Source organism: Natator depressus, chromosome 19, assembly GCF_965152275.1.
Source record: "Natator depressus isolate rNatDep1 chromosome 19, rNatDep2.hap1, whole genome shotgun sequence".
NCBI classification, from domain to species: domain Eukaryota; kingdom Metazoa; phylum Chordata; order Testudines; family Cheloniidae; genus Natator; species Natator depressus.
Genome location: NC_134252.1, coordinates 1,483,472 through 1,504,173, shown reverse-complemented (window position 1 = coordinate 1,504,173; position 20,702 = coordinate 1,483,472). Strand labels below are relative to the sequence as shown.

General features: G+C 47.8%; 2 protein-coding genes across 2 annotated transcripts in view; one reads left to right on the top strand and one right to left on the bottom strand.

Moving 5' to 3' along the window:
* CDCA8 (cell division cycle associated 8) overlaps positions 1-20,702 on the top strand; it is a 282,601-nt gene that overhangs the window by 67,934 nt on the left and 193,965 nt on the right. The gene's annotated exons all lie outside the window — the stretch shown is intronic.
* Positions 847-18,890, bottom strand: GNL2 (G protein nucleolar 2). The gene is made up of 16 exons (XM_074934249.1): positions 18,717-18,890; positions 17,972-18,056; positions 16,887-16,981; positions 16,536-16,675; positions 13,585-13,769; positions 12,777-12,843; positions 9,618-9,776; positions 8,966-9,079; positions 8,023-8,151; positions 7,536-7,640; positions 6,807-6,965; positions 6,513-6,620; positions 4,514-4,941; positions 2,010-2,089; positions 1,177-1,274; positions 847-1,023 (listed from the first exon to the last, which is right to left on the bottom strand). The coding sequence occupies exons 1-16, from the start codon at positions 18,778-18,780 to the stop codon at positions 874-876; spliced, it is 2,166 nt and encodes a 721-aa protein (XP_074790350.1). The 5' UTR covers positions 18,781-18,890; the 3' UTR covers positions 847-873.

Here is a 20,702-nt window from a genome sequence, read left to right as displayed (position 1 = left end):
TAGCCACTTTTATGCAGTGCCATTGTGGGAATATCATGTACTCATTTGAATGCTTTTTATGCACACAGAGACCGTGAAGCAAATGTGATGCCATGTTGCCTCTATATAAATCCATGGTACAACCACATGTTGAATCCTGCGTGCAGATGTGGTCACCCCATCTCAAAAAAGATCTATTGGAATTGGAAAAGGTTCAGAAAAGGGCAACAAAAATAATTAGGGGTATGGAACAGCTTCCATATGAGGAGAGATTAATACGACTGGGACTTTTCAGCATGGAAAAGAGATGACTAAGGGGGGGATATGATAGAAGTCTATAAAATCATGACTGGTGTGAAGAACGTAAATAAGGAAGTGTTGTTTGCTCTCGCATAACACGAGCTAGGGGCCACCAAATGAAATTAGTAGGCAACAGATTTAAAACAAACAAAACGAAGCATTTCTTCACACAATGCACAGTCAGTCTGTGGAACTCTTTGCCAGAGGCTGTTAAGGCCAAAACTATAACAGGGTTCAAAAAAGAATTAGATAATTTCATGGAGGACAGGACTATCAATGACTGTTAGCCAGGATGAGCAGGGATGGTAGCTAGCCTCTGTTTGCCAGATGCTGGGAATGGTGACAGGATGGATCACTTGATGATTCCCTGTTCTTTTCATTCCCTCTGGGGCACCTGACATTGGCCACAGCTGGAAGACAGGATACTGGGCTAGATGGACCTTTGGTCTGACTCAGTAAGGCCGTTCTTATGTTCATCTATCACTGTACCAAGACACATGGCCACGCTTTGAATTTAGAAATGCAAGTCGTACATGAAGAAAAAACTTCTATCTAGAGGCACTGGTTTAATGTTAAATTTAATAAAAGCCCCAGTTATTGCTTATGTTTAAATTTCTTGTGTTTTGAGCTCTGTCCCTCTGAGTCACTTTTCTTCTTGTTCCTGTTCTTATTTTTCACATTGTGAGTTTCGTAGTATCGGACCCCAACTTTCTTGGTATGCTGCTGCCTCTCAGCTCTTCTCCTCTGCAAAGAGATGCAGTCACACTTTGTAAAACTAACACACTGCACTGTGCATCGCCCACCACCTTTTACATGCAAGAAGCTGAGGTATCTGGAAGGAGCCAAAGCTTCCACTCCCTGCCCTCTGCAGCTGGGATTAGAGGTGGTAACACTTACTTCTTTGGATGTAAGCTTCTTACAAGGCTTTTTACCCTGAAGGGCATCCTCCTCCTCATCCTCTTGTGCTTTCCTTTTCTTTCCCTTTTTTGTGCACCCTAAGAACAGTATTTGAAACAGTAAGACACCTTCCAGCATTGATCTCTGTTCGCATAGGTCAAGGGAGCTGGCTCCATGCCAATCCTGCCTTTCAGCACATGGAACAATGCCAGAGTTGCACCAGACACATTTGTAATACATGTGGTCTGTTTTGTCAGAGAACTATTTGACATTTGATATGATAAAAGCTGCTATTAAGGGCAGATTTTCAAAGCACTGTGCAAGATTCTATCTAATGGGACAACTCCACTGCACACCCATAGTGTCAGAGTCAAATCCCCATCTGCTGGTTTCAAACCTCCCAAACTGAGCCCGCTCAGTGGTGACTCCAAGGGAAACAGGATCTTGGAAGCTGTCAGATCAAGCCTCACCACGTTTCCCTGGGAAGGGAAACTGCTGGGACAGGACTATTGCTAAGTACAGGGAGTGCTATGTGAGCTGTCCATTACCCCCCTCCGTGCCTGAAACACCAGGACTCTTACACCACCCCTTGGCCCTCATTCGCATAGCTAGAGGAGGCAGAACACTTTACAATCTGGACAAACAGGTGAGAGCTCTGAAACAAGAACAACCTACAGCTTTGCAGGGAGCCCTCAAGTCAGATTAGCTCATCAGCAAGTTTTAAATAGTTTTAGGGAAAGAAGAAACTGGCCCCAGAGACTAGCAGTAAATGCCCCCATTGCTTGGAGTTTCTGTGCTAAGAGCTGGGGCATCCCTAGACCTTTTCATGTTACCTCTGGCCTCTGGTTCTTTGGTTTCTTCAGACTTCTGCTCAGATGTTGTGAATACCTTTTCACTGAGCCCTCTGGGGATTCTGCAACAGATAAAGCAGAGACATTTTTATGGGATTGTGCTAGCCCTAAACAGCACCATGATACCACCTTTTCTATAGGCCTCTCCTACATATAGACAAACAGTACCCATAGTGCTCAGCAAAAAGCCAGTTCTAAAACCATAGTCTTATTAACAATTCAAAGAAGTCTGCAAGATACCTGAAACTTGTACAAGGTCATATGGCTTTGCTGGGAGCCCTCCTCAGCCCTCTTGCTAAGACCTAGAAAGTCCATTATTGACAGATAGTCTAACTTATCCAAACTCATCTGCGTGCATGAAAATCATGAAGACAGTAGCACGAGAGAGCAACAAAAATGATTAAAGGTCTAGAAAACATGACCTACAAGGAAATATTGAAAATATCAGGTTTGTTTAGTCCAGAGAAGACTAAGGGGGACATGATAACAGTTTTCAAGTACGTAAAATGTGGTTATAAAGAGGAGGGTGATAAATTGTTCTCCTTAACCACTGAGGACAGGACCAGACAACAAAAAACAGGCTTAAATAGCAGCAAGGAAAATTTAGGTTAGACTTTAGGAAAACCTTACTGTTAGGTAGTTAAGCACTAGGACAAATTACCTAGGGAGGTTGTGGAATCCCTGTCAGGTTTTTAAGAACACGTTAGACAAACGCCTGTCAAGGATGGTCTAGATCAGGGGTTCTCAAAGCCAGTCCGCCACTTGTTCAGGGAAAGGCCCTGGCGGGCCGGGCCAGTTTGTTTACCTGCTGCGTCCACAGGGTCAGCCGATCGCGGCTTCCACTGGCTGCGGTTCGCCGTTCCAGGCCAATGGGGGCTGCGGGAAGGGCAGCCAGCACATTACTTGGCCCGTGCCGCTTTCTGCAGCCCCCATTGGCCTGGAGCAGCGAACCGCGGCCAGTGGGAGCTGCGATCGGCCGAACCTGCGCATGCAGCAGGTAAACAAACTGGCCTGGCCTGCCAGGGGCTTTCCCTGAATAAGTGGCGGGCCGGCTTTGAGAACCACTGGTCTAGATATGACTTAATCCTGCCTCAGTGCAGGAGACTGGACTAGATGACCCCCTACTGAGGTCCCTTCCAGTCCTACATTTCTATGATTCTATGAAGGGACTCCATTAGCAGCTCTGGGAACTGTGTTAACTCCCCCATAGAATACCAGCAAAGCCATAAGCTTCAGTCACGTTCAGGAAATAGATGCTCAAATAATCTGGTCTCCATGGCTGATCACCTTGTGCAGTGCAAGGAGAGTGAAAAAGTCATCCCTAGTACCAGGGAGGGCATGGTATGGACCAGAGGTGGTTTCTACTGCCCCAGCAAAAACTAGTTAATCCCAGTTCAAGGCATTTTCTGGTTTAAAAACTGTTTTGTTACTGCAAACCACATTACACTTAGTTTTAGTTACACACTGAAATGGTGGTTACTTAAGGCAGCAGATTCAGAGATTAATTTAGGATTTACAAATAAAGAGTAAAACTGCAGTGGGTGTAATACGGATACATGTAATATAGTACTAAACATTGGAATATCTGTGCCATTTGGTTCAGTATTTTCTCAAGGAAAATGTCACAACTCATTTCAGTTTTCAATATTATATGCATTGCAAAACTTATCAAATTGCTAAATATTTTTCAGTAATTTTCATGAGTATATTTTAATAATTTTATTTTTTTACCAGTTTCCTGGTTTTAATTGGGTTGAAACCAGTATTTACCAGAGCTCTGTCCTAAACAAGTTTTTCTGGGAAATTGCCAACCCTGCCAGGTCCCCATCCTCTTTGTCCTGCACAAAGTTGGTGGGAGATCTCCAACTATCCATGCAGACCCAGTTATGCCCAAACTGGGCCAGCAGTATCCGCCAGCCAGATCTCAGGGATGCATGCATGTCCAGATGATGCATCAAGCTACAACCGCTGGCCTCACTACATCAAAGATCAAGCAAGATCTCAGCGTAACTGGTTCTAGATTCGCTATGTGGTATAGTTCAGTGATTCTAAGGGCCTTTGACTAAGGACACCAAAATGAGACAAACTATGGTTTTTCCACTGGCTCATCTCCCTCCGGAGAGCTAAAGAAGTGAGCATGGAGCAAACTAAATGCTTTGAAAGAAGATGCATCAGCCCAGGCTGGCAGAAACAGAATACTAACTCACTCATGACAGCACAAGGAGCTGTTTTCCCATAAATGTCAGAGCATTAGATGTTTTTAAGATGATAAATATGCCTCATTCAAAGTTCAGCTAAGTAGATGTTTGGTTCTGAGAGAAGATTATTCAATTAAGGTGAATATATTGGCCCAGAACAGAAATCCTAACACACAGGGAAGCAGCTGAATGAAATGTGATTCAGTGAACCCAATAATAGGACTGAATTCAGCCCAGTCTCTTCTCCTGTACAATTCTTTACTCTCAAAACTGAACAGAGTCCAGTACCTTATTGCTGAGAATCTCTTGGCTTTGGCTTTGTCCAGGAATTTTTTGTATTTTGCAATCTTTTCCTCCAAAACCTTAATAACTGCCTTGGGGCCCTCCCTGGCACCTTCTCCATGGGAGTTGGAGTCATCCTCAGCTAAATTTTGCTGCTGTTCTTCTTCCTCCTCCTCCTCTCCTCCAGAAGGATCACTGTCCATCGTGTTAATATCCGACATATCTACAGGAACCAGATCTTCTTCCAAGAACTGAGTTGCTACATTAATCTTCCCAAAGTTCTGCCGGACGTGAGACATGAGTTGCTTCATTTCTGCGTTTGCCTTGTTCTCCCCTTCCCCTATCGACTCCGTGTTCGAAGCAACAGCCTCTGAGCTCTGCTCGTCACTGTCAGCTTGGCTTGGCACCGCAGCTACTTCTAAAGAAGATGAGGGCTATAAACAAGAGGAAGAAAGGTGAGACTTGCACCACAGGCATTTCACCTACAGGCAAGATCTTAAACATTCAAATGCACTTTGACCACCAACAATCTGTACCAAATCAGCCATGTGCCTTGTTGTACCGCCATAGTCTCAGGTAGGGTAGGAAGAAGCTGGGCCAGTAAATTGACTCAGAAACAATTAGTATCTTCAAATAATTTGCCATCAGTTTAGTTTAGTTAGTTTAATTAGGATCAGTTTAATTAGGATCAGTTACCACATCCTACAGAATGGACCTTCTGTCCTTTATGTATCACAGCAATTCACATTCACTTACATTTCTCAAAAAACGAGTAATCCTGAAAGAGTGCACATAATTCCAGAAACTCCATCAGGGGTCACAGGGCTATCAACTGGGACTGGCCATAATGCAATCCCTTAAAAAACCATTCGTGGTAAAATATCCACAGTTGCTACTGAGCGGCAAAAGCTGGAAACAATCCAAGAGTCTCTGCCATTCAGGAACTACCGAATAAGTAATTCATGTGCTACACATCAGATAAGAGCTTCAAAGGACCATCTGAAACAAAGTGAACTTTCAAAGTTAAGTGGGTTTCCCAGGAAACCTCTAAGGGGAGGCGTATGCACATGTAACCCCTTTGGTTAGACAAGAAATCAGCCATTTGAAGCTTCACCCTGAAAAGGAGCCCGTTGTCAGAATTACTTATTCACAGATCCAAGTCCCAAACTGTACAGAGCTGTGACTCACAGACCCATGGGGGTGCTTGTTCTAAGCCAACACCTGTTATGAACGAGTGGCCCCAGAAAAACCCATGTGGAGTTTGAAGGACTGATCACCTGCCAGAGCCCTTATTGGAGTTGGTGTGATCTCTGGTGAGCTTATTAGCATGCTTGTAGGTTCTTTTATTGTTTATGTGTTTTCTCTGTAGTTTATGTGTTTTCTCTTTTATCTTAAGAATAAGTGTGCTTGCTTAGAAAGAGCTGGGTGGTAACTTAACTGTGGACAATTACGCTGTTTATTGCCTCTGAGGAGAAAAGCAGAGCAGGCCTGCTTAGACACGGGGAATTGACAGTGTAGGCAGGGAACAGTACAACCTGGAAATACCCTGGTCAGAAGGGAGAGATGCAGGTCTCCAGCTAAGAGAAGTGATGGCCAGGGCCTAAGGGTGGATGCCCTTGGTGGACCATAGAGAGGGGCCATTGTCCTGAATGGTTACACTTACTACAAAACAAACCCTAATGCTGTGCACAAGTTTCATGATAACAAATTTCCAATCATCTCTTTGGAAAAGAGAATTTATTTGCCACCCAAATTAAACACCAGTTAATACTGTGAAAGTTACTGAAATGTCTGCATGTTAGCCAACACAAACCAGCTAAAATAACCAGTCAGGACACTGCTGCATTCTTGCTGTGTTCTCCCTCTGTTTAATGAATTCAAATGAGCATTACCTGAAACACTAAGGGAAAACCTTCCTCAGCTATGCTAGTGAAGCTGCTAAGAAATGGTGTGCAAAAGGGAAATGGGTTACCACGTCTGCAGGAATGGAAGTAAGTGTTCTCACCTGAGGGACTGGCTCTGCATTTGGTGGTTTAACGAAGAATGGTATACGGCCCCTCTGCCAGTCGTTGAGGACCATTTTGCTCACAGTCTGCATGTCAGGTTCTCCACCCTGGAATAGACAGTAATGATTTGTGTCTGCACTCACAAGGGCAAATGTACCCGCTTCACCTCACCTCACTGGAGCTTGGCGATTTGAATTCCCCGTGTATAATGTGGGACTTCACTCAAACACTCCTCACTCACCTGAGGTTACACAGAGCTGTGAAAATGCAGACAGTGTTTTAATCTGGCTCACCTTTAACAGTTTTCCAGTCCTGAAGGCTAGCTTCTCAAGGAAATCCTCTGCATTTTTCCAGGTATCAATTTTGTACGTCTTGCTGATGTACTCTGGCTTCGCTCTTTCGAGCACTGCACTGATATGGTCTTCAGGGCTCTTTATTTTTTCAACTTGAACCTAAAAATGAGGGGGAAATAGAGAGCCAGCCCCTCTGAGCATCACTGTGGGTCAGACAGAATTCAAAGGCTCAGATGCTCTGGGCAAGCACAGCTGCAAACTGATTTCAGCCTCAGCAATTCCTCTCCAACTTCTTCCTCCCACCCACAATGGAAACTCTTCTAGCTTGATATTAAAGGGAAAGGCAGCTCTTCGTTATGCTCTAATACTGCAGAAGTTCTACAGTGTCCCAAGCAATGCAGAGATTCTAATGAAGGGTCAAACTTAACCCCCCCCGCCCCCCCAAGACACCCAGGTTCACTTTAAATGTGTACAACTTCCCTTTACTCTGTACGTTAAGTAAGATATCATGTGTGCACACTGTTTCGGCTCCCGGAACCCTACTCCATCCTATGGTCGGGCCAAAGAGCACGATTACTGCCCGCAGCCTCATCCCCATTCTGAAGTTTACCATACGTACAGATCACAAGTTGTCCCTGGGGTGAGGGAAGTCAGTGTTAAAATCTCTCCAAACCACCTGCATCAGCAGCAGAGAAACGGGCCTTTGCAGCATTCTCAGCAGACACTCACCACTCCCTTCAGCACAACGTCAGTTTCCGAGTCCTCCGAGGGATAAACTACACCTGGGCAGTCAATGAGGAAGATTCGCCGCATCAAGGTGACGTACTGCCAGACCTGCAAGAGACCGACAGGCGCCCTGCTTTACCCTTCTCCACAAGCAGCCTTGGAGTCTGCATTTTTAAGGTTACCCTTAAAACAGGCACTGCAATTTATGAACCTGAGGGACTGAGAGACCCAGAGTTAAGGACAGTGACCAGCTATTGCCCAGCGCCAGGAAGCTGAGCATTATGTGGGATTCAAGAGGTTGGATCCCATCACAAGATGGTGTTCGTTCAGACAGGAGGACTGGACCAGGTCGTCGTAACACTAATGTCCATGTATTTTTGCATAAATTCAAGCCCATGGTTTGCCCCAGGGATTAAGTTTATATTCTGTGTCTAGGAACTCTTACCTGCCCAAAGACCAAGGTTCTTTCATGGCCTGCCTACCTACCTACCTTTGTTTCACCAGCAATGGGGGCCACGTTGCAGACCTTCTTGGATCGTAACGTATTAATCACTGAGCTCTTGCCAACGTTTGGATAGCCAATGAAGCCCACACTGATCTGTTTCTTGTCTGTGTGCAACTGTTAAGAAATCACACACATTTATGAATGCCTTGTAGAGAAATGCATGGTTGCTATTAAAATTCCAAAATGTGAATTCTCAGCAATTCCTCTCCTCTTAGAAATGAAGAGCAAATTCAGTCCCAACGCAAACCTAATCACAAGGAACAGGGTCCCTCTAATAAGAGAAATTTATTGCAGCTAACAGGCCTTCAAAGAGCTGATTTCAAGCGCTGAAGGAAATATTCCATAACTTTTGTTTGAAGAGTCAGAATTTTTCAGCTGCTGTGAAGTTACTCATTGATGTCTTAAGTTGAAAAGCACTTAGGTTGAGAAACAAATATAAATAGGAATCTGTCAACAAGATAGACACAGATGTGGGACTCGAGAGGAAATCAGTCCTCTACAAAGGAAACTATTCTGTTGACTTGTCTCTCTCAGGAAGATGAATACTTCAAAGTGGCAGCATCTTCATGGGATAGTACCGGTTTGCAGGGCATAAATGAGCCTCATAAGTACATTCTTCCCTTCTACATGCTCATGTGTTCCTAAGTAGTATTAATGGGAGTTTACTGGGTGCCCTCAAGACAACACCCACTAACTAGTATGTATCTGGTCAGACTGGGTTTTGAGCCTGGCTGGGTTGTGTTGCACATTTCTCAATAACTCCCAATAAACAGGGAACGCGTTCCAATCACTTCCCAAAGAAGGGCTTTTCACAGATAGAGTCAGCCACTGACATGGATAGCCCAGTGTCTAGGCTGCTGCAGAAAGACATTTTCCACCCTGAAGCCCAGCAACGCAGAGAAAAAAAAAAAAAAAACCTGTTATATACCTTTCCGAACTGCCGTAACAGCTGTATAAAGGCTCCTTTGCCAAAGGGATTTGTGAGACTGGCGTGGAAAGCAAGTGTTGGATAATCCTGGGAGAGGATTGCAACCCAGCGTTTCTAGAGAGAAAGCACAGTGCTTAGCAAGGAGGGTCATGCTACAGACCCAGAAAAACAAGTGCAGCAACTTAGCCTGATCACAGGACTGCCTAAGGAATTGGCTAAGGAAACTGCTAATTCAAAGATCTTTGAATTGTTTCTCAAACGCTACAGTAAATGCTTTGTCTTCCAGTTTATACATGCAAGAAAATGCTCCAAAAATGTTTCTTTGCTAGCTAAATCCAATTTGCTGAACAATATAAAACAGGCTCGCTCTTAAGAGGACTAACACTTAGCGTACTCGCGAGAAAAAAGCTGAACTGTTACAATCAGCCAGAGGAAGTAAAGAGTTTGTGGCTGGTGACTGTTGATCAGCTAAGCAAAACATGGGAGCATTTGCAGTGTAACTGCTACTCTGATGGCAGGAAGTCCTAGAGGAGCTCCTACTGACCACAGTTACATTGTACCCTGCAGCATGAGGGCTGACACTTGCACCAGAGCATAGGCTACAAAAACCCCCAAAGAAAAACGAAGGCACTGCAGGAAGGACAGTACTTACGGTGGCCCAAGTAGGGACAAGGTCACATTTGTTCAAGACGAAAATGAGATGTTTCCATGGTTTCTCCTTTTTGAGGTAAGATTCGACATGTGGGGAACGAGTCCCGACGGGATCTCTAGCATCAAGAACTTGCACAATAACATCAGACGAATCAATCACCTGAAAATCCATGGAGAGAGGAATCATAGAATATCAGGGTTGGAAGGGACCCCAGAAGGTCATCTAGTCCAACCCCCTGCTCGAAGCAGGACCAATTCCCAGTTAAATCATCCCAGCCAGGGCTTTGTCAAGCCTGACCTTAAAAACCTCTAAGGAAGGAGATTCTACCACCTCCCTAGGTAACGCATTCCAGTGTTTCACCACCCTCTTAGTGAAAAAGTTTTTCCTAATATCCAATCTAAACCTCCCCCATTGCAACTTGAGACCATTACTCCTCGTTCTGTCATCTGCTACCATTGAGAACAGTCTAGAGCCATCCTCTTTGGAACCCCCTTTCAGGTAGTTGAAAACAGCTATCAAATCCCCCCTCATTCTTCTCTTCTGCAGACTAAACAATCCCAGCTCCCTCAGCCTCTCCTCATAAGTCATGTGCTCTAGACCCCTAATCATTTTTGTTGCCCTTCGCTGGACTCTCTCCAATTTATCCACATCCTTCTTGTAGTGTGGGGCCCAAAACTGGACACAGTACTCCAGATGAGGCCTCACCAGTGTCGAATAGAGGGGAACGATCACATCCCTCGATCTGCTCGCTATGCTCCTACTTATACATCCCAAAATGCCATTGGCCTTCTTGGCAACAAGGGCACACTGCTGACTCATATCCAGCTTCTCGTCCACTGTCACCCCTAGGTCCTTTTCCGCAGAACTGCTGCCTAGCCATTCGGTCCCTAGTCTGTAGCGGTGCATTGGATTCTTCCATCCTAAGTGCAGGACCTGCACTTATCCTTATTGAACCTCATCAGATTTCTTTTGGCCCAATCCTCCAATTTGTCTAGGTCCTTCTGTATCCTATCCCTCCCCTCCAGCGTATCTACCACTCCTCCCAGTTTAGTATCATCTGCAAATTTGCTGAGAGTGCAATCCACACCATCCTCCAGATCATTTATGAAGATATTGAACAAAACCGGCCCCAGGACCGACCCCTGGGGCACTCCACTTGACACCGGCTGCCAACTAGACATGGAGCCATTGATCACTACCCGTTGAGCCCGACAATCTAGCCAGCTTTCTACCCACCTTATAGTGCATTCATCCAGCCCATACTTCTTTAACTTGCTGACAAGAATACTGTGGGAGACCGTGTCAAAAGCTTTGCTAAAGTCAAGAAACAATACATCCACTGCTTTCCCTTCATCCACAGAACCAGTAATCTCATCATAAAAGGCGATTAGATTAGTCAGGCATGACCTTCCCTTGGTGAATCCATGCTGACTGTTCCTGATCACTTTCCTCTCATGTAAGTGCTTCAGGAGTTTGGACCCTCATGCTGAAAGCTAATGCAGCACTTTTAAGGGGAAATGGGCAAGCTAAAAAAAACTTATATTTTCCCCCACTCAATGTGCAACTCGCACTATCCCTTCGGTTAGTCAAACAGACTAACATCCAAGGTGTTTACTTTCCCCGCTGACGCTGTGGTGGACAGTGAAGTTACTCTGTGTCACTGGCTTCCTGTGTGCAAGGACGATGCTGTGGCAGTTTGGTTGCAAACGCTCCAGAGAAAGGCTCTAATTAATCACCTTAATAAACAGAATTAAAATGACTCTGCATAAACTAGGAGAGAGTCACTTTGATTTTATAAAACTCTACACCTAAATGTGGAGCCTAGGCCACCTGATCGTGTTCCTTTACTGGCACTGTTTCCAGCAATCAGTGGAGTTGAAGAGCAATTGTTTCACAGGAGGGGCACTGGTAAAACCTTGAATGGAGTACAAATGCAGTTCCAGCAGGCAAATTCCAGAATCACTGCTACCATTTTATTGGTGATCATGATGCAAAAAATGTTTCTTGAATCAATTTTCACACACAAGAAACAAGGGGAACGTGCAGTCAGCTAACCACCTGCAGCAGGGAGAAGTCATTTTATGGCTTGATTCAGACCAAGTGAATTTGTTTCACATCTATTTCTTGCATTTTTGGTACCCATTTAATTGAAATCCATTCAGGTTGCCTTATCATTCTCAGCACTTTTACAAGGTCTCTAAGGGGAGAGGTGGCTGTACAGGTTATAAGCTGCATTCAGAAACCCAGAGCAACGTCACGTTAGTCTAGCAGTAAGAGGATGCACATCTGTTCCTGTTACCACTCTAGCTTTGGCTGTTTCCCGTTCCTCGAGCAGTCAGTGTGACTCAGAGGGAGCTGAAGGTCAGAGCCTTCCAGAGGAAACCCTGTCAAAATACCGGAATGTGATGTTTTAGGCTAAACAACCTTGACGTCGTCTGAATGGTTTATCTGTAGTGAAGACCCAGGGAAGGTTTGTGCCTTAACCCTGACAGCCACCCACTAGGTTGTATGCTTACACGAGATACCTGTCCCCTTGAGGTCGGGGTTCAAGGTCAGTCTGAGTGAAGACTGTGGGAATCCCTATCCGTTTACACCTTGCTTCTCCCATGTTCTAGTTGCTGTTGCACAGTGGTACCAGACCTCGGGGTTAAGAGGGGTCAAGTTTCAAATTAGATTCTTGAACAGGCTGACGAGAGAGCAGGCAGGCGAGCAATATACCTGCCACCCTTCCTTATAAGGGAAACCATCACCTATTTTATGGTTCCAGTGAGCTTTAACCATGGAAATGCTGAGGGATATGGATCGACGTTCATGTCACGCTCCTCATCAGTGCCTGGGCCGGGGAATTTAATGATCCAACCAGCGGACCAAGTTTGGTGATAAATTCTAGTCACGTGCCAAGTGAGGCATGTTGTACATATGTTAAGAAAAAGAAGGGAATGCCACTATGCCCACACTTGGTTTTACAGTCCAGCTCCATCAACAAAGGGTCTTCACAGAGCCATCCCAATCATTGTTCTATGGAGTTACTAGTTTGTGCAGGCTTGTGTGCTGTTGCCTTTGGCTGAGTGATCACCAATTTAAAAATCACCTCCCATGAGCAAGTCGTGGGAATTCAAATGTATGAATCTCTCTCAACTTCTACAAGATTACACTTACTTTGTAAAGCTCACCCCAGATTCTTTTGGACTGTCCCTTCTTGTAGATCTCCTCTCGTGCTTCATCCCTAAGATGTGGATATCAAACACATGTCAGCAGCTGAAATACCTGGAGGATGCATTCTCTGATGCCATCTGCACTCACAGGAGATGAGGCCAAAGTGACAAATACTTGGGTTTTACACAGTCCTGATCAGCCTAGGAATATGCAGAAAGAATACCTATAAAGAGGTTCCAAACAGATATATCTTTTCATATGCCTAGATTTGTGCACCTACTGGGCTCCTTTCAGAGTAACAGCCGTGTTAGTCTGTATTCGCAAAAAGAAAAGGAGGACTTGTGGCACCTTAGAGACTAACCAATTTATTTGAGCATGAGCTTTCGATGAAGTGAGCTGTAGCTCACGAAAGCTCATGCTCAAATAAATTGGTTAGTCTCTAAGGTGCCACAAGTCCTCCTGTTCTTTTTACTGGGCTCCTGTTAATCTCAAGACACCCTTGGTAGATATTCAGAGATGCCACACATCATGAATTACACTTGAGGGTACTTGCATATGGAAGCAACCACTAGGTTAACTATGCAGGCACACAGATAGCAAGAGAAAAAATCCAAGTCAAATACTGACCATGTTGGACACCTTAAATCGTCTAGCTCCCCTCAGCCTCTTATATTCTGTAGCCGCCCCCCCCCCCCCCCCAAGGTGTACAGTACTAGTAGCACAGGGGACATTTTCCAGGGTAAAACTAAAATATGCGTTGCTCTTAGGGAATTTAAACACTGACCGTAACTAACTCCTCCCTGCTTTTTACCTCACTCCAGTATCTTCCATCACCAGGTCTCGGTCCTTGCCCCTGTCATAGGTCCCTGCGGAGACCTCAGCATTCTCCAGAAGAGACTGCACATCACTTGCAGAAAGATTTGGTCTTTTCCTTTGCGATTTGGGGCCAAAGGTCGTTTCAAAAGTTTCTGTGTCAAGAATGTGGACTTTGGAATTCTGAGGGAAGATAGGTTGGTAAAAAGTAATAAAAACATGCTTTAACTTTGCCATGGCTCAAAACATACAAAGGCTGAGTTCAGTTCCAAAGAGCCTGTCACAAGAAGAGTTGTATGCATTTTCTGGATGAGTTAAAAAAAAATTAACTCCCTTTGAGAAATACAAGAATAGTTGTTTAATAAAAAGGACAGCCAATACAAATGATGTTACACTTGCCAAAGAACTGCGTTTCATTTCTTTTATTATAAACTTAGTCAAATAGAATTAAGAAAACAATGATGAAAATTAAAACTGTTATCTTTGATCAGTCCTTTGTTTTTCTAACAAGTGCACAAATCTCGCCAAATTCACAAATTTTGTCAAGAATAATCATGCTCAAATTCGTAGTTTTTATTTTAGACCAGCTACAAATGCCAAAGTTTTCTTAGAAATGAATCTACTTCATGGATAAAAAGAATCACTCATTTTTAATGTGCATTTTAGTTTCAGATAACATTTCCCTTAATTTAGGTAAAAATTTTATTAGATGCACATGGAAAGTCTTCATATGAAAACATCTAGCAAGAGTCCAAAATAATAGCCTAGATGTGATAAAAGAAACTTGATCCTAACTAAAACTTGATGTGCCTGAAAGAAGGTTATATGCACAGGAATTTTTGACTCAGGATCTGTCACACAACAGGAGGCAAGCAGGGTGAGACCAGCATCCTCAAGAACTCATTGTCAGGCTGTCACTTGTGCCATCACAAGCACCAGAACCAGAGATGGCATGGGAACAAATTGCCACAGCCAATCCTATCCTGGCACTTTAACACAAACTGCTTTCAGGCAAATTTCCTGCCAAAAGAGATTAAGTCCCAATGGATAATACAGACCTTCTTACTGGTTACACACAGCTAATACACTTGCTTTATTTCATTCATATTCATTCTATAAATCTTCCCAGTCCCTGGGAAATATTCCAGTGCAGTAACCCACTCCAAGTACTGCTAGCTGCAGTCTGAGTTCACAGTACATCAACTACGAACCACAGAGGATATTCAAGGGCAAACAAGCAGCCTGATGAAAACCCAGAGTCAGGCCTTCCCACTCAGAACAGAGCCACACTCTCACCAGTCATCAGACCAAGACACCCAACATTACAACCACCTTTGCCTGCTCATAAGCAGGATTCCAGAGCTACATTTAAACAGGATCATTTCGGGGGTACTGAAAAGCAGAATACGGGGTACTGATGTACTCTCCGTAGCTGACTGAATATGAAGCGATAACGATGCCTTAATTTCTATTTTGTACTAAGAGGAAAGTGCTTTGAACTTGTTTGATTTGTGTGTCTGGTTAAAAGTCTTCTACTAATAAGAATGCTGCTAGTGACTACTCTGCAAGGCATGGGAAATGTGTCTTACCAAATATCAGGCTATTTCGCTGTTTCATGAATAGTAAAAATGTCACAGCCCAGCCAGCTCTGACAAACAGATGTGTGAAAGGAATAAGATTTTGGAGCCTCAATGCACAGGTGGGAGTGCTCACCCAGGATGTGTTACTTACAATTCCATGGCAAGTTACGCAATTAACTCTGTGGAGCCTCAATAAAATCCAAGCCTTTAGAGACCAAGACCAATTAAGATACAGATTATCCTGAAGTAGGTGGTTAAGTAGATCCCATCCAAGGACCCTGTTTACAGGTGAAGAACAAAGGAGTGGTCTAATATATCTAGGGGTGCAGAAAGATGCCCTGGCATCCTTCATCTGGGGAGACAAGCTTATGAAAAAAGGGTCTCAGCCATCCTGGCTGGAAAAAAAGCTATGATAAGGACTTGTGGTAACCAATACCTTATTAGACAAGAGGGCATCTTGTTAGTGAAGTTTAGGCTTTAGAACATGTGTAATTAATTTATATGTGTAATTATTTTATAATTAACCCTTTGTTTCCAATATTTCTGCTTGCTGTCATTTGAATCTCTGTTCAGTTAAATAAACTTATAATTTTGCTTTCTCTATAAAATAACCTAAGTGCTGTGTGTTAAGCAGAGCTGTGATCCAGAGTGTAACTGGTAAGCTAGGGAGTACTGTTCCTTTGGGAGCAGAGGATCTGGGAATTCTGTGAGTGTTCAGTAGATCAGGGGCTGGGAACTCTAGGGGGATGCCCAGAGGACTCAAGAGTGGGAGCGTATCTATCGCTAACCTGCAAAGAGATGACAAAGCGTGCATAGGCTGAGAGGAAAGTGCTTGTGTTGCCTGTGGAGTTAGGGAGCTGACCCCCGGCAAGCACAGACAAGGCTCCCTCACGCTCAGAGCAGGTGGTAGTGAGGTGCCTCACAGGCCTGGGTATCCCTGGGAAGCGTCAGACTCCCAGTTCAAAGTGTAGACATATCGGGAATCAGCACCAACCTTTTCTGCAGCATCTTGTACTCTCCCACCCAAGTACTGACAGGTTGATACACTGCTTAGCTTATAGGACCACAGCCAAGGATAGTAAGCTGCTACGAAACCTCAGATCACTCAGTGATTCTTTCAGGCTGACACAGTGGCCCTAGCAGGCACCCAAGAGAGCTGCATCCATCCTTCTTCTACCAGAGAAGAGAGCGTGACATCAAATGAGGGAATCAAGTCTGCCCCTAGAGGACACCATACAGCTCTTCACCAAACTGAACAGATACAACATGTCCATTCATAAATGACTCCAGAAAATAACCCTAGGAACTAAGGCTCCTGCCCAGAACTATCCGAACAGGTCTTTCGTGTGAGGAAATGAGAGATACTCACATGAGGTCTAATTCGATCATGGAGAAGGGACATCGGCACCTTGCTTTGCTTCATGACCACTTTGTACGGATCTTTCATAACAGTCTCCATTTCCTCTTGGAATTTCTGCAGAGACGACTGCTTGATCACACGAGTATTTCCTGGTATAGAAAAACAAACATTGCACCTTCACACGTCCCCCACATTGGGCACAGGGCACACAAACCGAGTGATGCGCTAATGCTCTGTCTGGAGCTGAAAATACCAGGGAGAAAAACAGATGGTTTCACTGGATAGAGGCACAGTCAAACCTTAGAACATCTGAGTGACCATTATTTTAACCTCGCTGAGTCATGAGGTAGAAACACTCACCAAACCATTTAATATTTGGTTCCACTCTTGCCACTGTGCCTGGTGCCACTGTGGACTGGTACTGCAGAGGCCTAATCACTTTACCACGATTGTTTCTAAGAGAGAAAAATGAGAGCTTGTGTAAGTACATGAGCAGCAGAGACACATAACAAGGGTCACAGTTCACTCTTTCCAAGACAAGACGAATACCTTGTGGTTTGTCTGAATGAAAGGCCCTAAGCAAACAAACACTGTATACACAAGGGCACTTTTACCAGCAACAGCACTGATTGGAAGGGCAGAATAATTTATATAGCTGAGACAACAGGAGAATTTAGGTCAGCCAGCATACCCTTATCCACGCTGGAATTTGGCCAAGATGCCAGGGTTATTCTTGCAAACATGCCACAGGGCCCTGTGTGACCAGGATCTCAGTCTGCCACCCAAGTACTGACCAGACCTAAACCTGCTCAGTTTACTGAAAAAGGGATATGACGCCAGGCCTTAGGCAGTCAGTTTTATGGCACAAGGCATAGTTGGATGGAGCCGTTATGTTTGGCCGTATGTGGCAGTGCCAATGGAACGAGCGCGCACACAGACATTTGCTCCCTCAGTGAACCTTTCCTCCCCCTCTCACTATGGGTGAACAACTGGAAACAACTGCCCATGGGCTCATAATCAGATTAGGAGACATCTGGGTCACCCAGGTGGGAGACAAGAACATGCATGATCAACGAGTCTTTATTAGCATGGCAAGCTATACAAGTGCCGCCAACCCCCATAACATTGTGCGTGGGTTGGTGGGTTGGGAACCACCTAGAAGATCTGGAGAAGACTTGCACCTGCTCCACGGGCGCAGCAGAGCGGTGGCCCTTCATGGCACAGGTCTGCACCTAACAGGCGACCCAAGGCTGCCACCGGGAAAGCTTTTATTCTGGACCCAAATGCATGTGCAGGATGGGGTTGCTGGGATTCCCGTTGCCCTGGCTCACCCACAGCTACAAGCCAGGGGAGGTGCTCAGCTGGCCCCCATGAGCCAAGAGACAGCCCACTGTGGAGGGGCCACTCCGGCCCGTGCTCAGGCCCCAGACAGCTGCCAGCCTCACCTGCGCTCCTTCTGCCGGTACATGTTCAGCCGCCGGATGGTTGCCCGGTCCCGCACATTGTGCCCCCCGGCGCCCAGCACCCGATCTAGGGAAACAAGGCAGAGTCAAGGAGGAGGAGAGAAGAACTTGGGGGGGGGGGGGGGGAGGAAGAGGAAGGGGATGGTTGTGGCGCAGCACGGGTGGGGGGATGGGGGGGCATGGCGGAGCATGGGGGGGCGGAGCGTGTCACGGGGGGGCAGGGAAGATGGCAGGGTCGCAGCGCAGCACGGGGGGGCCCGGGGGAGGGACAGACAAGGAAGGTCGCGGGGGGAGGGTCGCACCCCAGAGGAGAATGTTGTGGGTGGGGGGGTCGTGGCACAGCTCCCAGAGGGTGGCGAAGATGGTGGGGGAGGGCTCAGGGTCGCAGGGGGAGTAGCAGGGAAAGTGGCGCGGGGGCCAGGGAGGGTGTCGCGGCGCAGCACGGGAAGGGGGGGGGGTCCGGGGGGGTGCAGGGAAGGAGGCGGGGCCGGGCAGGGTCCCGGGGAAGGAGGCGGGGGGGCCGGGCCGGGCCGGGCCGGGGTTGGGTCCCGGGGGGGCGGGGAAGGAGGCGGGGCCGGGCAGGGTCCCGGGGAAGGAGGCGGGGGGACCGGGCCGGGGGTGGGGCCCCGGGGAAGGAGGCGGGGCCGAGCAGGGTCCCGGGGGGGTCGGGGAAGGAGGCGGGGGGGGATTCCGGGGGAGGCGGGGGGGTCCGAGGGGGGGCCGGTACCGGGGTTGGTGCTGGCGCGGGACGGGTTGATGCTGCTCCGGCCCTTGTAGCGGGGCTTCACCATGCTGAGGCCGGGGGCTCTCGGGGTCTCGGGCCGGGGGGTCTCGCTTCTCTGGCGGGCGCCCCACGCGCTGCGGCTAACCCGGAAGCGGCTACACGAGCACTTCCGGCGGCGACGGGACGTGTTTCCGCCCGCTCTCGAGACCTGCCCCGGCTCCCGGTTACCTTGGCAACCCCGCCCACTGCGGCGTCCGTAGCTGAGCCCCGAGGTGGCTCTGACATCCTGACGTCACCACGGGGGGCCTATGACACGGGGTCATGACCTCACCACCTGTCCCGTCACACTTGCCATGACGTCACCACGGGCCCGAGTCACACGGGGTCATGACATCACCCTGGGCCAGAGTCACATGTGCCGTGACGTCACCACGGGCCGGGGTGATCCGGGGTCATGACATCACCCTGGGCCAGTCACATGTGCCGTGACGTCACCACGGGCCCGAGTCACATGGAGTCATGACATCACCCTGGGCCAGAGTCACACGTGCCGTGACGTCGCCACGGGCCAGAGTCACACGGGGTCATGACATCACCCTAGGCCAGAGTCACACGTGCCGTGATGTTGCCACGGGCCCAAGTCACACGGGGTCATGACATCACCCTGGGCCAGAGTCACACGTGCCGTGACGTCGCCACAGGCCAGAGTCACACGTGCCGTGATGTCACCACGGCCCAGGGTTATCCGGGGCCATGACATCACCCTAGGCCAGAGTCACGTGTGCCGTGAGGTCACGAGAGTCCCGGGGCAGGTCTACACTACAGGCGCTGCATGCAGCGGTGCCGCCTTGGTGAAGATGCTCCGAGCTGGGCGCCTCGCAGCGCGGGCACAGCGCTGTCTGCACGGCGGGTTGCGGTCGGCGTAACTGCATCGCTTGGGGGTATGGACGTTTCACAGCCCTGCGCGACGTCGCTCCCCCAAAGGAAGCGTGTAGGGTAGACCCGGGCCCAGCCGCTTCTCCTACGGAAGCTGTTCCATACCCCTCCTCATACCTCTTCCCATCCTACTAACCCATCTGTTACCAACCCTACTGTCCCATCCGCGACACCCTCCCCCCCCCGCGCCACCTTCCCTGCTCCTCCCCCTGCGACCCTGAGCCCTCCCCCACCATCTTCGCCACCCTCTGGGAGCTGTGCCACGACCCCCCCACCCACAACATTCTCCTCCGGGGTGCGACCCTCCCCCTGCGACCTTCCTTGTCTGTCCCTTCCCCGGGCCCCCCCGTGCTGCGCTGCGACCCTGCCCTGCCATCTTCCCTGCCCCCCCGTGACACGCTCCGCCCTCCCATGCTCCGCCATGCCCCCCCATCCCCCCACCCATGCTACTTTTGTGAGCTGGGGCAGCCAGAGCTGCACACGCTATTCCAGGTGTGGGCGCACCATGGATTTGTATAGTAGCATTATGGTATTTTCCGTTTTATCATCTATTTTCCTAATAGTTCCTAACAGTCTCCTAGCTTTTTTTTACTGTAACTGCACACTGAGCAGAAGTTTTCGGCGAATTACCCTTCTCCGAGGCTCCCCGCCGCTCACTCCATCCCCCCTCCCTCTGTCATTCGGTCTCCCCCACTTCACTCGCTTTCACCAGGCTGGGGTAGGGGGTTGGAGTGCGGAAGGGGGTGTGGGCTCTGAGCTGGGGGGTGGGGATGAGGGGTTCAGAGTATTGGAGGGGGCTCTGGGCTGGGGCAGGTGGTTGGGGTGCAGGCTGTGGGAGGGGGTTTGGGTGCAGGATGGGGCTCAGGGCTGGGGTGCGGGAGAGGGTGAGAGGTGCTTATCTCGGGCAGCTCCCGGAAGCGACCGGCATGTCCGGCTCCTAGGCTCAGGGGTAGTCAGGCAGCTCTGCATGCTGCCCCTGCCTGCAGGCACCGCCCATTGGTTCCCAGCCAATGGGAGCTGTGGAGCCGGTACTCGGGTCGGGGGCAGTACACA

Bases quoted from the DNA above. Each gene is read 5' to 3' on its own strand.
- GNL2 (XM_074934249.1), bottom strand. From the start codon at position 18,780: ATGGTGAAGCCCCGCTACAAGGGCCGGAGCAGCATCAACCCGTCCCGC. The intron at 6,621-6,806 runs GTGAGCCAGATT...TGTCTATTCCAG, and splicing joins GGACTGGAAAACTGTTAAAG to GGTGGAGAACCTGACATGCA. The intron at 1,275-2,009 runs GTAACATGAAAA...TACTGTTCTTAG, and splicing joins CAAAGAACCAGAGGCCAGAG to GGTGCACAAAAAAGGGAAAG.